Here is an 18,060-nt window from a genome sequence, read left to right as displayed (position 1 = left end):
TATCATGACTTTGCATCATAGAGACAACGCCGAGAACCTCTCCATACTTCTTCTAAAATCTCTCGCTTTGGTAGCATTTGCTAAGTTGGAAACCGAGTTAGCCCAGAACCTACGCAGGGTGACAGAGAACCTACCGGGAAGACCACCAAGACGTCGGGCTCGCCTTCTACAATGACCGCCAGATAGAATCGAACCTCAAAGCCCTTGAAGGCTTCATGAATGATGATATCTTGAATCTGCGTGGTAGGAATGAACCTGGTCGCGGCTGTCGAAAGATAGGTGGAGGATGAGGTGGAAGTTTGGATACCGAAGCCGCGGATAACCAGGAGCGATTCCTCTGCATAACAGGGATTAGATTGTCTCAAGCAGCAAATAGTTCAACCATCATACCAGTATATCCTCTCCTGAAAACTCCGTAAATCACCACGGCGCTGATAACTGCGATTGCCCACGGGTTGTCGTAAGTATCCACCAGATCGCAGATCTTGGACCCGAGGGAAGTCGACCACACTTCCTGCCAAGGTATAAACCGACCATCCTGATAGAAGAACGCGTGTCGTAAACGCGTAGTTCCAACAATGATCACGCAGCAGAAGAGAATTGCGCGTAGGAGAACCTGGAGGCCAAAGAGGATCTTCGCGGGCGAACTGGAGCGCCTAGGCGCATTCGAGACGGTGAAGCTGACCGTGGTGGGAGAAGGCCGCTGGACTCTTAGGCGACCGGGCATTGCGAGGGAAGAGTGTGGAAAGCTTCACGGAAGAGCTCGAGTCGATTTAAGCTATCCGTTCGATCTTCCAGGGACAACGGAAAGAAGCTCGTCAGGGACCAAAGATCCCACTAGTTCTCTTTGGGTTTAGCTGCCAGCTGCGCTTCCCCGGTCACGTGCAGACCGCCTTCATTCTCCGTTGACATTGAGGCCGGCCAGTCGGGCACCAACATACCTCGCTCATTTCTCTATCTTCCACCATGGATGACCGAGCGCGAAGCCGGTCTCCTCGCCGACGGGATGACGGTGACCGAGATCGACCCAAGAAGTCCGGAGGCTTTCGATGGAAGGAAAAACGGCGCGACGACGATGACCGCGGCGATGATCGCAAGTTAGATCGAGGATATCGGGATCGAGGAGATCGGCCACGATCCCCACGGAAGGATCGCGATGGCGATCGATACGGAGAAAGATACAGGGACGGCGACCGTGACCGTGATCGTGACCGCGATCGCCGGCGCGATGATCGAGATGCACCGCGGGAAGACCGCGAGAAAAAGAAGGAGAAGAAAGAGAAGAAGGAAAAGAAGCCGGTCATGCCCCAGTCATCAGAGCCAATGATTGTCGTTCATGTCAACGACCGTCTGGGTACTAAGGCTGCGATTCCCTGTCTGGCCTCGGATCCTATTAGTTCGTATCCTCTTTTCTTGGTCGTGTTGCTGCAGCATACTGACTACTACCAGAGCTATTCAAGGCCCAAGTTGCCGCCCGCATCGGTCGCGAACCCCACGAAATTCTCCTCAAACGCCAAGGCGAACGCCCATTCAAGGATCAGTTGACGCTGGAGGACTACGGCGTGAGCAACGGAGTACAGCTTGACTTGTGAGCCTCAACATTATCCCCATTTCGCAATATCGAAGAATACGGAAACTAACAACGATCTAGGGAAGTTGGAACTGGCGACTAAAGGAGTACGAATCCAGATCGAAATTCCAAGTGTGATTTCGGAGTGTTTTGCTACCGAACCGGAGCATGGGAGCGTTACGAAGCCTATTCATTTCAATGTGTTATTTCTTTTTTTTTCTCCAACGCCGCGCACCTGTATCTATGGGATAATGGAATGCTGCACTAAGCATGCACTTTTTACCTCGAGGTCTACCTACTAGTACCTAACGGGAAAAGTACTTGCTGACCATTTGCATATCCTGCACCGCCGTTTTCTGCCGGGTTGTGCCCGTCACCGCGGGGCCTCATGCGCACTATCCCCAATGCGGAACTATTTCGTGCCTGAGGCTGCCAACTGCAGCCAACCCGAGGCCAAGACCCGTTCCACTCTCCAAAAGAGGCTTTTTTTCTAACGCGGGACTCACACGAGCTTCGATTCGTTTTTTCTAGATCGTCCTTCCGTGTCGTTTGCCTTGACCCTCGTGTCTGCGTCATGAAGTAGTCGCCCTGCTCTCCACTCTTGACTTATTGCCTCCTTCGTCCGCTCTTCTCTTACCTTTGTCCGATATCGCCCCAGATTTTCTCTCTCTCCGCCAGATCCCTCGACCTCCTCCGTACGATCCAGCGTTTTCCTCTCACACACAAACACAAATCACCTCGAAGCCATTGAACCAGAACTCTCAGAAACCATGGTCCGCAATCTCGTCGTCATCGGTGGTACATCCCACCCGCAGTTGACTCAGAGCATCTGCAGTGTCCTGGGCATCCCACCCGCGGACGTCCTGTTAACCAAGTTCGCCGTGGGCGAGACCCGGGTGGAGATCCAAGAGTCTGTCCGTGGAAAAGACGTCTACATCATCCAGTCCGGAGGCGGCAAGGTCAATGACCACCTGCTGGAGCTCCTCATCACCATCTCCGCCTGCAAGACCGCATCGGCCCGACGAGTGACGGCCGTCCTTCCTCTGTTCCCCTACTCTCGCCAGAGCGATATACCTTACGATAAGACTGGCGCTCCTCTCGTCAAGTCGTCCGTGCCGAACCGGCCCAACAACGGCTACACCTTTGAAAGCACCCCGCCTACCCCGGGCCTGGGCGCCAAAGCGGATGGTCTCGGTTTGAACGGAATCGACAACCTCCAGAAGAGCCTCGCCAAGGCCCAGATCGAGGAAAGCAACGGTAGCCCCGTGAAGCGGCGTCCCGGGAATGGACTTCCACGCAGCGACACCGCCGATTCCCTCAAGTCCGTGGCAACGAACGGGGCTCCCGAAGACTCTGCAAGCTCTGCTTCCTCGAAGATCAATTCCTTCCAGCCTCGTCCTGGCTACAAGCAATGGGTCGCACAAGCAGGCACCCTGGTGGCTGACCTGCTTACCTGTGCCGGTGCCGATCACATCATCACCATGGATCTGCACGACGCCCAGTACCAGGGCTACTTCGATATCCCGGTCGACAACCTCTACGGCCGTCCTCTTCTGAAGAGCTACATCCAACGCAATATCCCCAACTACAAGCAGGCCGTCATCGTCAGCCCCGATGCTGGCGGTGCCAAGCGCGCCACCGCCATCGCTGATCAAATGGGCATGGAATTCGCCCTCATCCACAAGGTTCGTCTCGCTTTACCTCTCAAATCGTGCGATAACCCAAACGGATCATCTGACTCGTCTTCGCAGGAGCGACGCCCCACAAAGATTACTGACCGCCAGAATGCGACCATGATGCTGGTTGGCGACGTCCGTGATCGGATAACTATCCTGATTGACGATTTGGCTGACACCTCTAACACAATTACCCGGGCTGCCAAGTTGTTGAAGAAGGAGGGCGCCTCCCAGGTCTATGCTCTGCTCACCCATGGAATCCTTAGCGGCGATGCCATCGAGCGCATCAACGCCAGTGCCCTTGACAAGGTAGTGGTGACCAACAGCGTCGACCAGGGTGACCACCTGCGCCGATGCCCAAAGCTGGAGGTGCTGGAGGTTGGCCACGTTTTCGCCGAGGTGAGTTACATTCGTCCAATTTACCCGCACCACATGCTGACCGCTTCTACTAGGCAATCCGCCGCGTTCACCACGGTGAGAGTATCAGCGTTCTGTTCCAGTATGACTGAGCTGCTTCCGATGATTTGGAAAGAAAATAAAAAAGAGCTGGATCCCATATCCCAATCTGGCATCCACAATGAATTTCTTTGGATTTAATACGGCGTTGTTGATGCGAACTTCTTCTTCGCAATGTTCTACCTACCTGAAATTTCCAATATATAGAACTACGGTCAGAGTAGACTTGGTACACCGAGAGCGTTTTGTGTATTTCTCATTATCCGTCGCTCTGTTGCTTTGGCTGGCTTCCAAGTTTCCCTGTTTTATCTAGCTTTCTCTGCCATCATATGCACATACAACCCTGAATTGAAAATTCAAACATGTCCATCACCTTTCTCCGCCTTTCTCGTGTCTCACGTATTTTGAATTACCCCGGTTGGCCTGTGTACAGCTTGTTAGGCTCTAGCAGGGCCCTGACGTTTGAGAGGCTCGTGGGTAATTTTCAGGGATATGTATACCAAGACGTTCATCTAGTTGAAGAATTTTGCTCTTCTATATCACAATGGGAGATCACGAAGATAGCCGAACGCCTCAAATCGAAAAGCCAAGGAAGCCGAAACCAGATGTGACCATTGCCCCGGCCTGGGGAGGTGATGCGCTCACTTTCAATACAAAAAAAACAAACTGGGTACTCGATACAACAAAATTGGCAGAAGCAATATCGCTCAGCCAGAGGGTTAGGTACAAAGAAGTGGGAGGAACGAGGTCATGAGGTGTGTGTGCGTCTAGAAGACAGAGATGAAGTTTCCGATTCTCTCCTTCTGGTTCTGGGCGATGCATTCCGAGATCCAGGTGACGTTGCGGATTTCCTATCGGATTGTCAGTTAAGTGTTTCTACTCATGGATACTCTTGTGGCGGTCTTACCTGCTCCTTGAGTTTCATCCACGCGTATACCACCGCTGGGGTGAACTGACGGGTGAAGACCAACTTCGACATCTCCATCTCCTTCTGGTAGAAAAGATCCTCCAGGCTCTTTCCGTCGGCCGGGCCTCCACCCATACCGCCAAGGCCACCACCCTGGTTCAGACCTACGGCGTCAAAGAATGACTTGTAGTCAGCATTGGCGCTCACGGCCAATGCCACACCCTCGACATCCTCAGCCCGAGAGAGCATCAAGCTCCCCTCAGGGTAAAGCTTGCCAAATTCGGGGTACAATTTCCTTCGCTCAGGTTTGGAGAGCTCGGTGCCGAAAGAGTTGAGGGTAATGTTGATGGAGCGGCGGTCGGCCTCGAACTGAAGGATCTCGGACATGACATCCTGTGTCGGGCCAGAGAAATCGGGGTGGGTATTTATGAAGTTGTAGAAATCCTCCAGGTAGTTCTTAAACAGGGTGTTACGGACGATCTCAATGTTCAGCTCGTCCAGGTCCTGGTGGCTCAGACTGCTCTTGAAATAGGCGGCAAGAGGAGTCTCAATGAGCACTGAGTTGTACAGCTCCTCGATGTTGGTTGCCACGCACAGTACGGGCAGTGTCTCAAACCAGCCCAGCGGGTGGCATCGCTCCAAAAGTTCCCGAGTGTCGCGCTCGTGCAGGGTGCCTGTAATCAGGAGGGCAATGTTGTCGATCATATACCCGTAGGTCAGGTACTCGAGAAACTTGGCGGTTGATCCAGTGGATTGTGCGGTCAGGTAACGGAACTCAGCGACCAGCTTGTCGGTCATCTTGCCTGCGAGGGCGGAGGTGGAGGGGTTGGGGGGAAGAGCGGCCAGGAAGTCGCCGTAGGCAGGGCCCAGCTGGAGCTTCACATCTGTGAGATCATTTGTTAGACATTCCTCCCCACCATCTAGATGTCAAGCAGTATGTACCGTCAATGGTCTCGCATTGTGTCAAGTTGGAGTAGTTCTGGCCGGTCAGAAGGCTGTTCCGATACCCTCGGACGATGCCCTCAACGTATCTGGACAACGGTTAGACTGAGGTAATTCCACGATGGTCGGTAGCAGCCTACCCGGCATTAACATTAAAGAAGAGGCCCTCCATGGTGCTTGGAGTGGGAACAGATGAAACGGGGAGTCGCCAGCTACACTTGGAGCTCGATGTACCGGCGACGGGCTTAGTCAGAACGCACCGCCACAGCGTGGCTTGCCTATTGCACTCGAAAAAGTGACTTTTTCTTCCGTGCAAAATTTCTAGTTCTTCTCCAACGGTGATTGCGTCCACGGTCCACCCCTGCCTCTCCATTCTTTTGCATTTAGACCGGGGTCTTTTTCTTCTGTTGAAGTTTTGCATAACCTTCCACGCCGTGGTCTGCCCACCATGTCGCTTTTCCTCCTCACTGAGACCAGTGCGGGCTATGCCCTGCTGAAGGCCAAGGACAAGAAGCTCCTGAAGCGCAAGGACATCTCTGAGGATGCTTCCACTGCTGAGGGTGTCTCTGAAATGTATGTGCAGCTTTTCGTCGCCCTGAAAAAAGTTTTCAGGCGCGCAGCTAATCTGCTGCGCGGTCGCAAAAAAATTCGTTGCGGGCACACGATGCTAACCGACTCTGCAGGTTCAAGTTGAAGGGTTTCCAGAAGTTCGATAGCGCTGCCACTGCCGTAGAGGAGGCTGCCTCCATCATTGAGGGCAAGGTTACTCCCCGTCTGGCCTCCCTTCTCGATGGCATCAAGGACGAGAAGAAGGTCTCTCTCGCCGTTGCGGACGCTAAGCTCGGTATGTACAATTGAGTTGAATACGGCGTCACACCGCGAGTACAATTGGTCCTAACTGTCTTACAGGAAACGCCATTGGCAAGCTGCCCGGCTTCTCTATTGATCTGATTGCCGACTCGACCACCTCCGACGCCTTCCGTGCCATTCGTGAGCACCTCACCTCCCTCATCCCCGGTCTGGCTCCCAGTGACATGTCCGCCATGTCCCTCGGTCTTTCCCACTCTCTTGCCCGCCACAAGCTCAAGTTCTCCCCCGACAAGATCGATACCATGATCGTCCAGGCAATTGGCCTGCTGGACGACCTCGACAAGGAGCTCAACACCTACGCCATGCGCGTTAAGGAATGGTACGGCTGGCACTTCCCCGAGCTGGCCAAGATCCTCAACGACAACATTGCCTACTCTAAGCTCGTCCTGAAGATGGGCATGCGCACCAACTGGGAGACTGTCGATCTTTCTGAGATCCTGCCCGAGGAGATCGAGACTGCCGTCAAGTCTGCTGCTGATCGCTCCATGGGTACCGAGATCAGCGAGGAGGATTTGGAGAACATCCAGGCCCTGGCCACCCAGGTCGTCGAGTTCGCCGATTACCGCCAGCGTCTGGCCAGCTACCTCACCTCCCGCATGAACGCCATTGCTCCTAACCTGACTGCTCTTGTCGGTGAGCTCGTGGGTGCCCGCCTCATTGCCCACGCCGGTAGCTTGACCAGCCTTTCCAAGAGCCCCGCCTCTACCATCCAGATTCTGGGTGCCGAGAAGGCCCTGTTCCGTGCCTTGAAGACCAAGCACGACACTCCCAAGTACGGTCTGATCTACCACGCCTCTCTGATCGGCCAGGCCACCGGCCGCAACAAGGGCAAGATGGCCCGTATCCTCGCCGCCAAGGCCTCCCTGGGTATCCGTGTGGATTCCCTTGCCGAGTGGGCTGACGATGTCAACGAGGAGGAGAAGGCTGCTCTCGGTACCGAGGCCCGCTTCAACCTCGAGCGCAAGCTCGCTGCCATGGAGGGCAAGCCCATGAAGGCCCGTGGTGTGGCCATTGCCCCCAACGGCGCTGCCCAGCCCCAGAAGTTCGACCTCAAGGAGGCCCGCAAGTACAACCCCGACGCCGATGCTCTCGCTGATGAGGAGCCCGCGTCCGCCAAGAAGTCCAAGAAGGAGAAGAAGGACAAGAAGCTTGTTGAGGAGGTCGACGAGGAGATGGCTGATGCTGACTCTGACTCCGAGTCGGAGGCCACTGGTGAATCAGAGCTGGAGAAGCTTGCCGCGAAGGCTGGCCTCAGCGTCAAGCGTTACCAGCGCAAGCTCGAGCGGGGTGAGATCACTTTTGACAAGTCTGGAAACCCGTCATCCGTCAGCAAGAAGGACCTGAAGAAGGCCAAGAAGGAAGCCAAGAAGGCCGGCAAGGAGGACGGCAAGAAGCGCAAGCGTGACGACGACGGTGACGAGAAGAAGAAGAAGAAGAAGAGCAAGGGCGAGTAAATGTTTTCTTTCAAAAAGTTTCGCTATGTGACGGACAGCTTTTGCGGATCTGTATGATATCACTTTCTTTTTGTTTCGCGACCTGCTCGCATATGTTTGAGGGCATTTTCAAGGTTGATCTACGTGGTCTTTTACTGGCGCAGAGGTGCTTGATGGTACAAGGCAGTACAGTTTAGCTGAATAATTTTGTTCATACTTCAACATCTCTGTAGTTTCGTAATGTGTACTTCAGTCGTCACTGCATTGGGACTACAAGACTCGGAGCCTTCAATGGATATTTGGTGGGTGACCGCTGTTCACACCGCCTATTTCCATCGGCAGAACGAGCAATTTTCCGTCTGTTCGACTCAACGTCCCACCTTTCATATACCCACTAAATTACCACAATGAGGGTAAGATATCTGTTACAGAAGAGAGTGACACTGCTGACTTAATTCTGCAGATTCTTGATCCCCAATCTGCCGTTCTTACCAATATCGAGGTGTTGGCATACCTGAATGCCAACCCACCCCACCGGGTTCCCCCTCGGCCACCACATTTCCGAGGACAATGGGTCCCAAGCCCAGATCTGAGAGACCATAATACAGTAGTCAAAGAGGTGAGACATGCACTCGGTTGAACTCGTGTCTGCTCATGCAGAAACTAGCTGGAAACCCCATTCCTCCATACGGAACGTCCGCAGATTGCGACTTTCGTTCCAAGCAAGAACGCATGAGACCCAAAACTAACAGCACCGCATAGATTCACAACTACATCAGCCGCATCTCCCCACACCTGCTCAAATACCCACGCCATGCACCTCGCCCGTCCTCCTCCCAATCCCAGTCGCAAGCCGCTATGACCAGTACCATGAGACCAAGCGCCACAGAGCCAGATCCCTCTATCACCCCTCCAATCCCGTCCAATGAGCTCACTCCCATGGACCATGCTCTCCGTGATATCATCGCGAAACTACAGCCCTACGGACTCACGAAAGCCGAAGTGGTGATGATCCTGAACCTAGGCTTAGGTCTCACCAGTGCTGCGGATCCTCAGGACCGCAACGCAGAAGGCTACGTGAATGGTGATGGGGAGATGGAAGTTGATGAGGGGCATATGAACGGTGTGGATGCTGAAGGGGTGAATGGGGAGGAGAGTGAAGAGGATTATAGTGCGATGGCGTTGTTTGATACCGTGGTGGAGGAGCGTGAGGACCGTATTGCTGATGAGGATGTGCCAGTGATTCTGTCAATTATCAAGGAGACGCTGGCGGAGAATTATGGAGAGGGTCTGTGAGACGGAGACCTTAGGATTGGTGCTTTGGTGTTTATAAATGTTTTGATATCCCGAAGCGTAGCTTCAATTTTAGACTTGGAATTTGTCGGCTTTTTTTTGGCTGTGGGGTACCTTTCATGTAGGATGCTATTGGATCAATGCATTTGCATTGATAGGGTGATGCCTTACGTCTGCAGCGGTAAATGCAGGAGCGGGAAAGCAGACGCTGATCCATTAACAGCCTCATATCCGGTGTGCTGGGTCATAATCACAGCTTTATTAGCATACGGATGGAGCAGTCTCTTCAAGGGAGAAAAAGCAGTCTATGTGCCTCAATTTTATGATAATCAACTCAATGAAAACTGGCATCTATCTTGCACCGATCTACGGTGCAACCTCAACATCCAAACCCCATGGCATGGGCACATACACGAGATGGGGCTCCAAACATAATCAGTGGTATCAAACAGGAAAAAGACCCCGGCATCGGGTGCCAGGACAACGAATGTATGCAAGTCTCTCCGGACCAAATCAATAGAGATCGATCATGTAGGGAGTGGGACATAGAACTGGGCTTGCAGTTCTAATATAAAAGGGAGGGCGTTGAAAGGGAAGACGGCTTGCATCTAAGGTTTTTTAACCTCCTCTTCGGGCTCTTTTCCATAGATTAGGTTCCCCCATTGGTTATAGACCGGCTTGTCCGGATCACCGTTTTCTTTCGCCCAAGGGCCCAAGTCATCATCAAAGAGGTCTCGTTCCTGGCCTTCACAGATATCAGAGAGGGTAATCCAGTTCTCGTCGTCGGTCCAGATCCCGCCATGTCCGCCGCGCATGTCCCACCATTCTTGGCCACCCAGAAGCGCAGATTGCGCGGCGTCGAAGCCGCGTGCGGAACGGACGTATCTCCGGAGTAGGGCGCGTGCCCAGGGGAAGAACCACATCTTCTGCCACCATGTATCGCGGAGTTTCGGGTCCCCGTTGAGATGTGCGAGGACCGGGATGGTGGCAGAGTGGCCGTTGGTCATTAGAGGCACGCTGTGCCAGGAGTGGGTCTCTGAATTGGGCAGCTTGTCGAGAGTAGCGTCCCAAGTAGGGTGTGTCGTTTGCTGTTTGGCAAATCGGGATTGGTTGAAGGGACCTGGGAGAGCCGCAATATCGTCCGGAAGGAGAAGACGAGACTCGCGAGGAACAGCCATCTCCATCTGCAGACGCTCGGATTTGGTGACGTTGTTGTACTTGAGCCATTCAACATCATTTCTGGACATGATCTGATTGAAGAATAGCTTGGATTCGTAGTCCACGCCAATGCCGTACTCGTAGCGATGTCCTGTCTCGAGTCGCAAAGTAATGCCTGTGATGTTGACAGCATCTCCGATGCCCAGGAGATCGTAGACCCATTCCTTGGCCCAATTGGCGGTACGGCGTCGCTCCAGTTCTCTCACCACTTCCTGTCGTCCAAATATTTGCGTGAGAGCCTGGTAGTCACCATGCTTCTTATGGTGCTGATCAATCACCCGAAGGACCTCGTCATAGATAAGTCTCAGATCAGCAGCCTGGCCAATTACGGCTCCCGGGTTCAACCATCGAGGCCGGTTCAAAGTTCCATCATGGAATATATCCGTCTTCCATCCATACACATCCGGAGGGAGAGAAGACTCGGGAACGGAGATGCAGCCGGGATCATTTTCCAAGCCTCTATAGCATATTTTACTGGCACCGAAAAGAACCCGCTGAGAGTACTTCTGCACCAGCTCCGCTGGAGCACCCGGAGTGCTCTGAACTTCGGCGAAACCATATTTCCTCCGTAATTTCTGGTTATTCGTGCGCAGTATATCCTGGAACCGTTCAACCAGAATCTGCGGAGGTAGCTGGAAGAACACATCCAGAGCATCTACAACCAACACAAAGTCTTGATCCTTGATGGTTTTGCTGTTCTTGAGATAATTTCGCACTCGGGTGATCCGGTCAACCATGCGCTCGAACTCCGTCTCACCGGGCTTTTCGTGTCCGTATCCGAGCAATGTTGGAGGCGGATATCCCAGAATCATGGCAGATGTCAACGTTCGACAGACACCGCGAGCTTGCGAGGGGAGAAAGGGGTTCTTCGGGGCCGGGACGAGGACATGGAGGTGCGGGTTGGTCTTCTCCAGGTCGTGCGGGAGAGTATCTTTAATCGAAATGTCTGACTTTTGAGGAAGAACGACCTGCGCATCTTCCGGGATCTCAGGGAAAGGGTGGCGCGATGGGAACTTGGTCCAGAATGCGGGATCGGGTTGCTGTTCAATCACCGTTAGCCGGGTTCCCCAATCGAGACATGTCGCAGCCAGGTCGGGAAAGATCATCACTCACCCTTGACGATGACGAGAACATATACAGGAAGAAGAAAAACGCAAGGGCAGAGATGGCGATCGCCTTGGCTCGCTGGGATCGCGGCCGGTGGTGATAGACCTGCCGTAGAAGCGTCAAGGCCGCTGATTTGGCCTCGCCGAAATTAGACGGGCTCCAGGAGGCCATTCTGAGCTTGGATTAGACGACAGACGGGGTCGGAGGCAGGCTGGACATGGTGCGCGCTGAGGTCCAGGATGTTTCGAGATATTTAAAGGCCACGCGGGAACTACGCAATCGAAGGTGGAGCTGGAAACCCTGCCGATCGCCGTAGCCCGTTTCCGGAACTCGAGGGAACCCCTGCACGCAGCCCATGGATCTTGCTGGTAATGTTTATGTTCTTGTTTAGTACATTGATGGTATAGTACAAATGCTACTCCAGGTAAATCTCCTCGCGCAGTCGCTGCAGATTGCGGAATAGTCCGCCCGCGGGGGCGCCACTATCGCTATCGCGCCGTTGCTCCCGCGCTCTGGGCCCGCGTTGGCTCTGCTCAGCCATTGCCTGTTGATGTTCCAGCACTCGCCGTCGCTCGTCCACGACCCTGCCCAAGGCATCCACAAACCGAGTGCGCGCTTTCTCTTCGGCAGATCCCTTCCATACCGCTGCCAATGTCCGCAATGTCTCCAGGCGACGTGTAGCGGCTTCCAACCCACTTTGCCCACCGCCCTCGCTCTCCAGCAGCTCTGATATCTCGTTGCGTAGCTTCTTCATACTTTCCTGTCCCTTCTGCTCCTGATCTTGCCCTTCAGGCCCCATCTCGGGACCGGAAACCGAGATGAAGGAGGAAGAGAATGAGACTTCGGATGGTGGAAGAGGCCATTCCATCGCGTCGCCGAAGGTTTGGACAACATCTTCTAATCGTGATCGGACTTGATTGAGTGTGCGCAGGTTGGTGATGAACTCTGGGTCGGTTGGGGCCTCTTGCTTTCGTTCCTCTGTGGCCCCGCCCTCTCCCTTGGTAGGCGTAGGGTCCTCGGCCCCTTCTTGTGCCGACTCTGCCTTGCGACCGGTAGCAGTAGCGTTCGAGCTCGATGTGTCCGGGACGAACTTGGCGATGTCGTCGCGCAGCACTTCTGTCAGGGTTTCCGATAACCCGATTGTCTCTCCTCGTAACACCTCCACTTCGTATGCTAGCCGTCCACCACTTCGGAGTATCTCATCGCTAAGCTGGGACAATGTACTCGAGAGGCGCACGTTCTGTGCACTGATCTGCGAGAGCAAGGACTGGACCTGGGCGGACAGCTCGGTCAGGGGTACGGAGCCGGGGGCTCGAGAAGCATTGGGCTGTAATGATGCCACAGTCAACGGCGACAGGGAGTCATTCAGGAAGTCGGCAGGGTCGAAGTTCGGGTCCGCGAAGTTGGGTGTCGTGTCGACCTGCGGATTGGCAGGTTTGGGTACAACTCGTGCTGTCGAGCTGTAGCCGTTCGAGGAAGCCATGAACGGCAATGTTTGTTCCTTGCCTTCAAGGGAGTGAACTGAGTCCTTGGAAAGGCGATTCACGACACCTGCCGAATGAGTCTGTGATTTGAGGCGGGAAGTCAATACTCCACGTTAGCTGCATATCGCCTCTCCACTTGCTCTCACCGCCTTGGGGTGCAGACAAGAAACTCGAGATACTCTTCATAGTAGCAACTAGATAGACTAAATATTTGGATTGTTATAAGACAGTTGCAAGGTTTATCATTTGCTCATGAGAGTGAAAACATTTGTTTTTGCTAGCGCTTTTTTGTGCTGAACGCAAGACGCTGTTTTGTGGTATAGCCTCCATATCATTACTTGGTCAGTGTTGTCTTGGAACCCCAATCGCTCTTCTTCATGAGTCTTCTATGAATATGACTATGTTACTCATATGATTGATAATCACGAATCTTAGAAAGTGGATACGGTCATCGTAATCAAAAGTCGATTGAAATTATGCTCGGAAGAGCCAATTAACTATGAACCATGCGCATATCAAAGACATAAAGCCAGGGGGTAATCATATCGCAAAAGAAGGTGGGTATCGTCATGGATTCAAATCACGTCCAACCATAGTACAAAACGTTGAATCCCGGAAGCACGACCGATAACGAGTACTGCTCGCCGGCTGCCGACTTCTCAGGGGCATTATAAGTCACAAACAGAAGTAGAAGAGGTCGTCACTTCAGAGCAAAGGCCGGATGACACCGACAACCGCGCTGCGCTTGACAGGCGAGACATCTAGATGTCCTCGACGATGCGAGCATTGATAGCACTTTGGAAACCGGCATCGATGTTGGGGTTCGGGGCTCCGCCGTAGGTGCTCGGGCCCTCGCCGGCATTCTCTGCGGCGGCCAATTGCTGCGACACGTTCGGAGCGGAGGGCATGAAGATCACCTTGCTGCCGGAGGTCTTCGCCATGGCCTGCATAGCCTCGAGGTAGCGGATCTGCATAGCAGGGGCGGAGGACAGGATGTCGGCAGCCTGGCGCATCAACTTGGCAGATTCGACCTCGGCGCGAGCAGCAATAACCTTGCTCTCACCGATACGCTTCGACTGAGCAGCCATGGAGAGCGATTCCTGCAGCTCGTTACTGAAAACGATGTCCTTGATAAGCATCGACTCGACCTGGACACCCCAGCCGACAGCCACCTCCTCAATAATCTCCGATGTGGACTGTGCGATCTCCTCACGACGTTCGATAACGTCCTGCAGAACGCGGGCACCAATCACATGGCGCAGGGTGGTCTGCGTACGCTCGACAAGCGCCTGCTTCATGTTGGAGATACCGAAGGCGGCCTTGTGCGGGGAGGTGACTTGGTAGTAGATGACGGAGGTCAAGTTGAGGGTGACATTGTCCTTGGTCATGCAGACCTGACGCGGCACTTCGGCGATCTGGATCTTGACGTCGACGGTGGTCAGGTGCTCGCTAAGCGGGTTCACCTTGACCAGACCGGGGTCGACGGAGCGTTCGAAGCTATAGATTGATTGTCAAGATTGATTATCCAGGAGAAAGGCGTAGCACATACCGTCCGAATCGCGAGACCAGACCGACCTGGCCCTGGGCCACGGGCTTGAATGGGTTAGGGCAGCATAAGCAGCAGGGGATAGCACCGCAGAAACCGATGCAATTTCCCAGGCTGTGGACTAAAGTAAAATCAAATTTAGAGTTGACGCGAAACGTATCAGAAGGAAGCCTTACTCATTTGCGCGTACCAGCCGTGCGCATCGGGGTTGTCCTCGTCGTGCTGGATGGTGGAGGCATATCGGGGCTGCAAATCAGCCAGACGAGCAGGCTGGACCTTGACCAGATGGCGATCATCTGGAAGGCGTGGGTTGGGGTCTTCGGCGGGAGCCTTGCTAGTACCAGCACCGTTGGCAGACATGGTTGAGATGGGTTGCGGGTGGTGAGAGGGATGCAGACGAGGGAATGAGATGGCGGAATGAGGGGGGAGGCGACAAGGTTTAAATACAAGTAAACAGTTGCTCCGAGATTAGCCTTGCTAGCTTTCTCCGCAGTGGGCAGTGGGTCTGGGAGGTTCCTTAGCCGAAGCTTTACGCCAATTGCAATTTCTCCGCATGAGGTCTCAAGACTGCCCTCTAAGCCTTCATGGCTGAGACTCGGGCGCGAATCCAATTTATGGGCGAATCCACCGGTTCGCCGTGGATTGGTCGCCCGGTTGCCGACTATCCGACCTACTCGATCCGTCATTGTAGGACTCACGGCTTCCCTATTGTAGCTTGATGGGCACACCGAAGTGTGTGTGATGCACCGCTACTCTTAAGGGTAACCACAGATCGAAGAAGTATTGCCTGGATGTAATCCTTCCGCCTCCATTCCTGGACTCTTCGCTGGCCTGCGATGTATCGATGTGGCATGCCAACCCCTTGTCCCAATCGGGCTATACGTGAACGAGAACGAGGGCCCGTGGACACGGGATATCCGGGCCATCGTCATACCGCACGTGAGGTTCCACAGTCTTCGAGATGATTTCTAGCCCATCATTTGAACAAGGGGGCTGTGAGGCAGGGTTTTCGGGCACCTCTGGGCGCTTTATTCATTTATTTCGTACTTTCTGTGTTACAAGTTTGAGTTCGGTGAGACACGAATCATAGCCACCGTGTACGGCGTTTGGACCGTGAAGGCTTTTTTGCTTCAGTAGATTCGTCCACTGCGCCCTGACGTCGAGACTTCCTCACTACTGCTGACGGATTCGCGGCCAACGTTGAACCACGGGTTACCTCCAGGCAGTCCTATGGGGCGCGGGCAGAGCTCGTAATTGAATGGGCACTTGTCCGTGGAACCTGAAGGCCGAGCTCGATGGGGCTCTTACTTTTTAGAATGACATTATTCAGATGATCAATCAGAGCGTGTGGAGTAGGCGTCAAACAAATATTGATGATTGACAGGGACTTTTTAACTGGCTATATACCATTACTGAGAGATTCTTAATAAGAACTAGCATCATTGGTCTAGTGGTAGAATTCGTCGTTGCCATCGACGAGGCCCGTGTTCGATTCACGGATGATGCAATTCAATGTCTTTTTTTGTTTTTCTGACATCAGTCACCCGTCAATCCTCGACGTTGAATTTGATAATTCAATTGATTATAATAGTAAATAAAATGCAGTCGATTCGGTACCTGTGCTACGTTGATCTTCTTTGGTTGGGTGGCTGAGGTGAACGACTATGTAGAGTTTCACGGTTGTAACATATTTAGGGCACCATCACAACACGGCGGCCCCAATGCTGACCCTGCAAAGTGAAATACCCCACTACTTAATGTACGTAGCAACCTCGTTGATAACAGTAGTCCTATTCGCAAAATCTCCCATCCGAGACAGCTGGCTATGATATAAACGCATCGATAAGTTGAAAGTTGCATTATATCTAGTAATCTCCGAGCCGAGCCATTTACGACGATAGTCTGAGGCACCACGACAAAACAGAAGTCTAAGAGTTGCTATTGCCAGATCACAAGCACGAGTGCTATCAGCTCCACCGATATTTGTGAGCAATTGTTAGCTTTGCAACCCCGACTTCTGCAGATGCTGACGCCATCAGTCTCCAAATTCACGTTTTCTCGATCCCGCACGCCACACGAAGCGATAATGACCTGCGGGGCTGACAGGAGGGGAACCGATGCAGAAACAATAAATTTGAAGAAAACGGGCCCGAGGAAGCTCCGGAGAACACGTCGAGCTCATTTCCACTCCTCTCACCTCTACAAGCTGCAATCATTGCGCGGCGCCTATAGATCACCATGTCAACAGACAAAAATCAACTCATTGTCAATGCGTTTGCAATGCATTCGCCCGGCTGCTTGAACCCAGGCCTCTTCCGTTACCCTGCAGACAAGGGTGCTAACTGCAAGGACATCAAACACTGGATCCCCCTCGAGCAGAAGCTCGAGAAAGCCAAGTTCCATGCAATCTTTTTCGCCGATGTTATCGGGGGCTACGACATCACAAGATCCTTGCAAATCTGGGCCCGACGATCCCTACCGCAGCCCAGTTCCCGATCAACGACCCCCTGTACAGCATTCCTGCCATGGCAGCTGCAACACAAAGCATCGGCTTCGGGCTGACCGCATCCACGACGTATGATTCGCCCTACGCTCTGGCCAGACGCTTCTCGACCATCGATCACCTTAGCAACGGGCGCATTGGATGGAACATCGTGACATCGTATCTTGATTCTGCGGCGCGCAACTTCGGCCTCGATACCCACATCGAGCACGATGAGCGGTGACCGGATCGTGGTCTCAGATTTGGAGTTGCGGGTCCTGACTGTATGCACGGAAAACGGGAGACGGAAGTCTAATCTCCGGCAACGCCAAGCTTATGACTCACTTAATTAAGCAACAATCAACAGGCGATGAGAAATCCGCAAAGACACCTGTCAATGCTTGAACTCTGCATATCTTGAAAGCTATTCGTTCTGTTCTGGGCCACCTTTGCTGCTACAATGGCTTCTTCCCCGCCAACCGCCACATTGACCCCGCGAACATGGACGCGAGACAACAGCCCATTTTTCATCTCAAACGACCCGAAGTTGATATCAGTAAAGGCTGTGAATGAAGCATTTGGTCAAGATTTCCTCTACTGGACCAAGCCATTCCCCGAGGATGTTCTTCACCAAATGCTTCATGGCTCTATGAGCTTCGGCGTGTACAGACGGCTCCAACCACAACAATCGCAGACAGAGCCTTTTACCTTGACCACCGAAAATACAGAGCAGATTGGACTTGCACGAATGATCACGGATGGGGCTTCCTTTGGATATCTTTCGGACACCTATGTTCTTCCTGAATACCAGGGACACGGACTGGGGAGGTGGCTTATCGACTGTGTTGCGGAGGTCTTTTCAAAAGAGAGCATGCCGTATATACGCCGAATCATGCTACTCACTAGTGAAGAGCGGCTGCAAGAGTTCTACGGTCAGGTGTTAGGTATGAAGGTAGTCGGACATGAGGAACGGCCGGATATTGGGAAAATTTTGGTCTACATGAATGCGAGACCTGCTTCTCGGCCGGCGTCTGATTGACGCAAGTATTTTCATCAACTGCCATTTAGTAAATCGG

At 53.2% G+C, this 18,060-nt stretch overlaps 11 protein-coding genes across 11 annotated transcripts; 6 read left to right on the top strand and 5 right to left on the bottom strand.

Moving 5' to 3' along the window:
- Positions 1-2: 2 nt before the first annotated feature.
- Positions 3-727, bottom strand: N7498_003554 (PIG-H family GPI synthesis protein; the record flags this gene model as incomplete). Its single annotated transcript, XM_058450616.1, has 3 exons — positions 3-80; positions 135-337; positions 391-727. The coding sequence occupies 3 exons, from the start codon at positions 725-727 to the stop codon at positions 3-5; spliced, it is 618 nt and encodes a 205-aa protein (XP_058310078.1).
- A 239-nt stretch (positions 728-966) lies between these two features.
- Positions 967-1,673, top strand: N7498_003553 (ubiquitin-like protein HUB1; the record flags this gene model as incomplete). The annotated part of the gene is made up of 3 exons (XM_058450615.1): positions 967-1,396; positions 1,450-1,588; positions 1,652-1,673. 3 exons carry the CDS (start codon positions 967-969, stop codon positions 1,671-1,673), a joined length of 591 nt encoding a protein of 196 aa, XP_058310077.1.
- Positions 1,674-2,340: 667 nt separating this feature from the next.
- Positions 2,341-3,755, top strand: N7498_003552 (ribose phosphate diphosphokinase subunit PRS5; the record flags this gene model as incomplete). Its single annotated transcript, XM_058450614.1, has 3 exons — positions 2,341-3,255; positions 3,322-3,645; positions 3,699-3,755. 3 exons carry the CDS (start codon positions 2,341-2,343, stop codon positions 3,753-3,755), a joined length of 1,296 nt encoding a protein of 431 aa, XP_058310076.1.
- A 714-nt stretch (positions 3,756-4,469) lies between these two features.
- Positions 4,470-5,723, bottom strand: N7498_003551 (H(+)-transporting V0 sector ATPase subunit d; the record flags this gene model as incomplete). Its single annotated transcript, XM_058450613.1, has 4 exons — positions 4,470-4,553; positions 4,610-5,493; positions 5,552-5,640; positions 5,692-5,723. 4 exons carry the CDS (start codon positions 5,721-5,723, stop codon positions 4,470-4,472), a joined length of 1,089 nt encoding a protein of 362 aa, XP_058310075.1.
- Positions 5,724-5,887: 164 nt separating this feature from the next.
- Positions 5,888-7,875, top strand: nop58 (RNA-processing protein NOP58; the record flags this gene model as incomplete). Its single annotated transcript, XM_058450612.1, has 3 exons — positions 5,888-6,124; positions 6,235-6,395; positions 6,461-7,875. Exons 1-3 carry the CDS (start codon positions 6,000-6,002, stop codon positions 7,873-7,875), a joined length of 1,701 nt encoding a protein of 566 aa, XP_058310074.1. The 5' UTR covers positions 5,888-5,999.
- A 386-nt stretch (positions 7,876-8,261) lies between these two features.
- Positions 8,262-9,150, top strand: N7498_003549 (uncharacterized protein; the record flags this gene model as incomplete). The annotated part of the gene is made up of 3 exons (XM_058450611.1): positions 8,262-8,267; positions 8,318-8,473; positions 8,617-9,150. 3 exons carry the CDS (start codon positions 8,262-8,264, stop codon positions 9,148-9,150), a joined length of 696 nt encoding a protein of 231 aa, XP_058310073.1.
- Positions 9,151-9,755: 605 nt separating this feature from the next.
- N7498_003548 (glycosyltransferase domain-containing protein) lies at positions 9,756-11,643 on the bottom strand (the record flags this gene model as incomplete). Its single annotated transcript, XM_058450610.1, has 2 exons — positions 9,756-11,405; positions 11,479-11,643. The coding sequence occupies 2 exons, from the start codon at positions 11,641-11,643 to the stop codon at positions 9,756-9,758; spliced, it is 1,815 nt and encodes a 604-aa protein (XP_058310072.1).
- A 244-nt stretch (positions 11,644-11,887) lies between these two features.
- On the bottom strand, positions 11,888-12,955 carry N7498_003547 (uncharacterized protein; the record flags this gene model as incomplete). Its single annotated transcript, XM_058450609.1, has 1 exon — positions 11,888-12,955. The coding sequence occupies one exon, from the start codon at positions 12,953-12,955 to the stop codon at positions 11,888-11,890; it is 1,068 nt and encodes a 355-aa protein (XP_058310071.1).
- A 762-nt stretch (positions 12,956-13,717) lies between these two features.
- Positions 13,718-14,862, bottom strand: N7498_003546 (slipin family protein; the record flags this gene model as incomplete). Its single annotated transcript, XM_058450608.1, has 3 exons — positions 13,718-14,453; positions 14,506-14,623; positions 14,679-14,862. 3 exons carry the CDS (start codon positions 14,860-14,862, stop codon positions 13,718-13,720), a joined length of 1,038 nt encoding a protein of 345 aa, XP_058310070.1.
- A 1,878-nt stretch (positions 14,863-16,740) lies between these two features.
- N7498_003545 (uncharacterized protein) lies at positions 16,741-17,228 on the top strand (the record flags this gene model as incomplete). The annotated part of the gene is made up of 2 exons (XM_058450607.1): positions 16,741-16,923; positions 16,950-17,228. 2 exons carry the CDS (start codon positions 16,741-16,743, stop codon positions 17,226-17,228), a joined length of 462 nt encoding a protein of 153 aa, XP_058310069.1.
- A 216-nt stretch (positions 17,229-17,444) lies between these two features.
- On the top strand, positions 17,445-18,023 carry N7498_003544 (GNAT family N-acetyltransferase; the record flags this gene model as incomplete). The annotated part of the gene is made up of 1 exon (XM_058450606.1): positions 17,445-18,023. The coding sequence occupies one exon, from the start codon at positions 17,445-17,447 to the stop codon at positions 18,021-18,023; it is 579 nt and encodes a 192-aa protein (XP_058310068.1).
- Positions 18,024-18,060: the final 37 nt, after the last annotated feature.

Source organism: Penicillium cinerascens (assembly GCF_028974065.1).
Source record: "Penicillium cinerascens strain IBT 15544 chromosome Unknown contig_24_segment0_segment0, whole genome shotgun sequence".
In the NCBI taxonomy this organism is placed as follows: Eukaryota; Fungi; Ascomycota; class Eurotiomycetes; order Eurotiales; family Aspergillaceae; genus Penicillium; species Penicillium cinerascens.
Note: the sequence above shows the minus strand (reverse complement) of the source record. Positions and strands in the feature narration are given on the sequence as shown.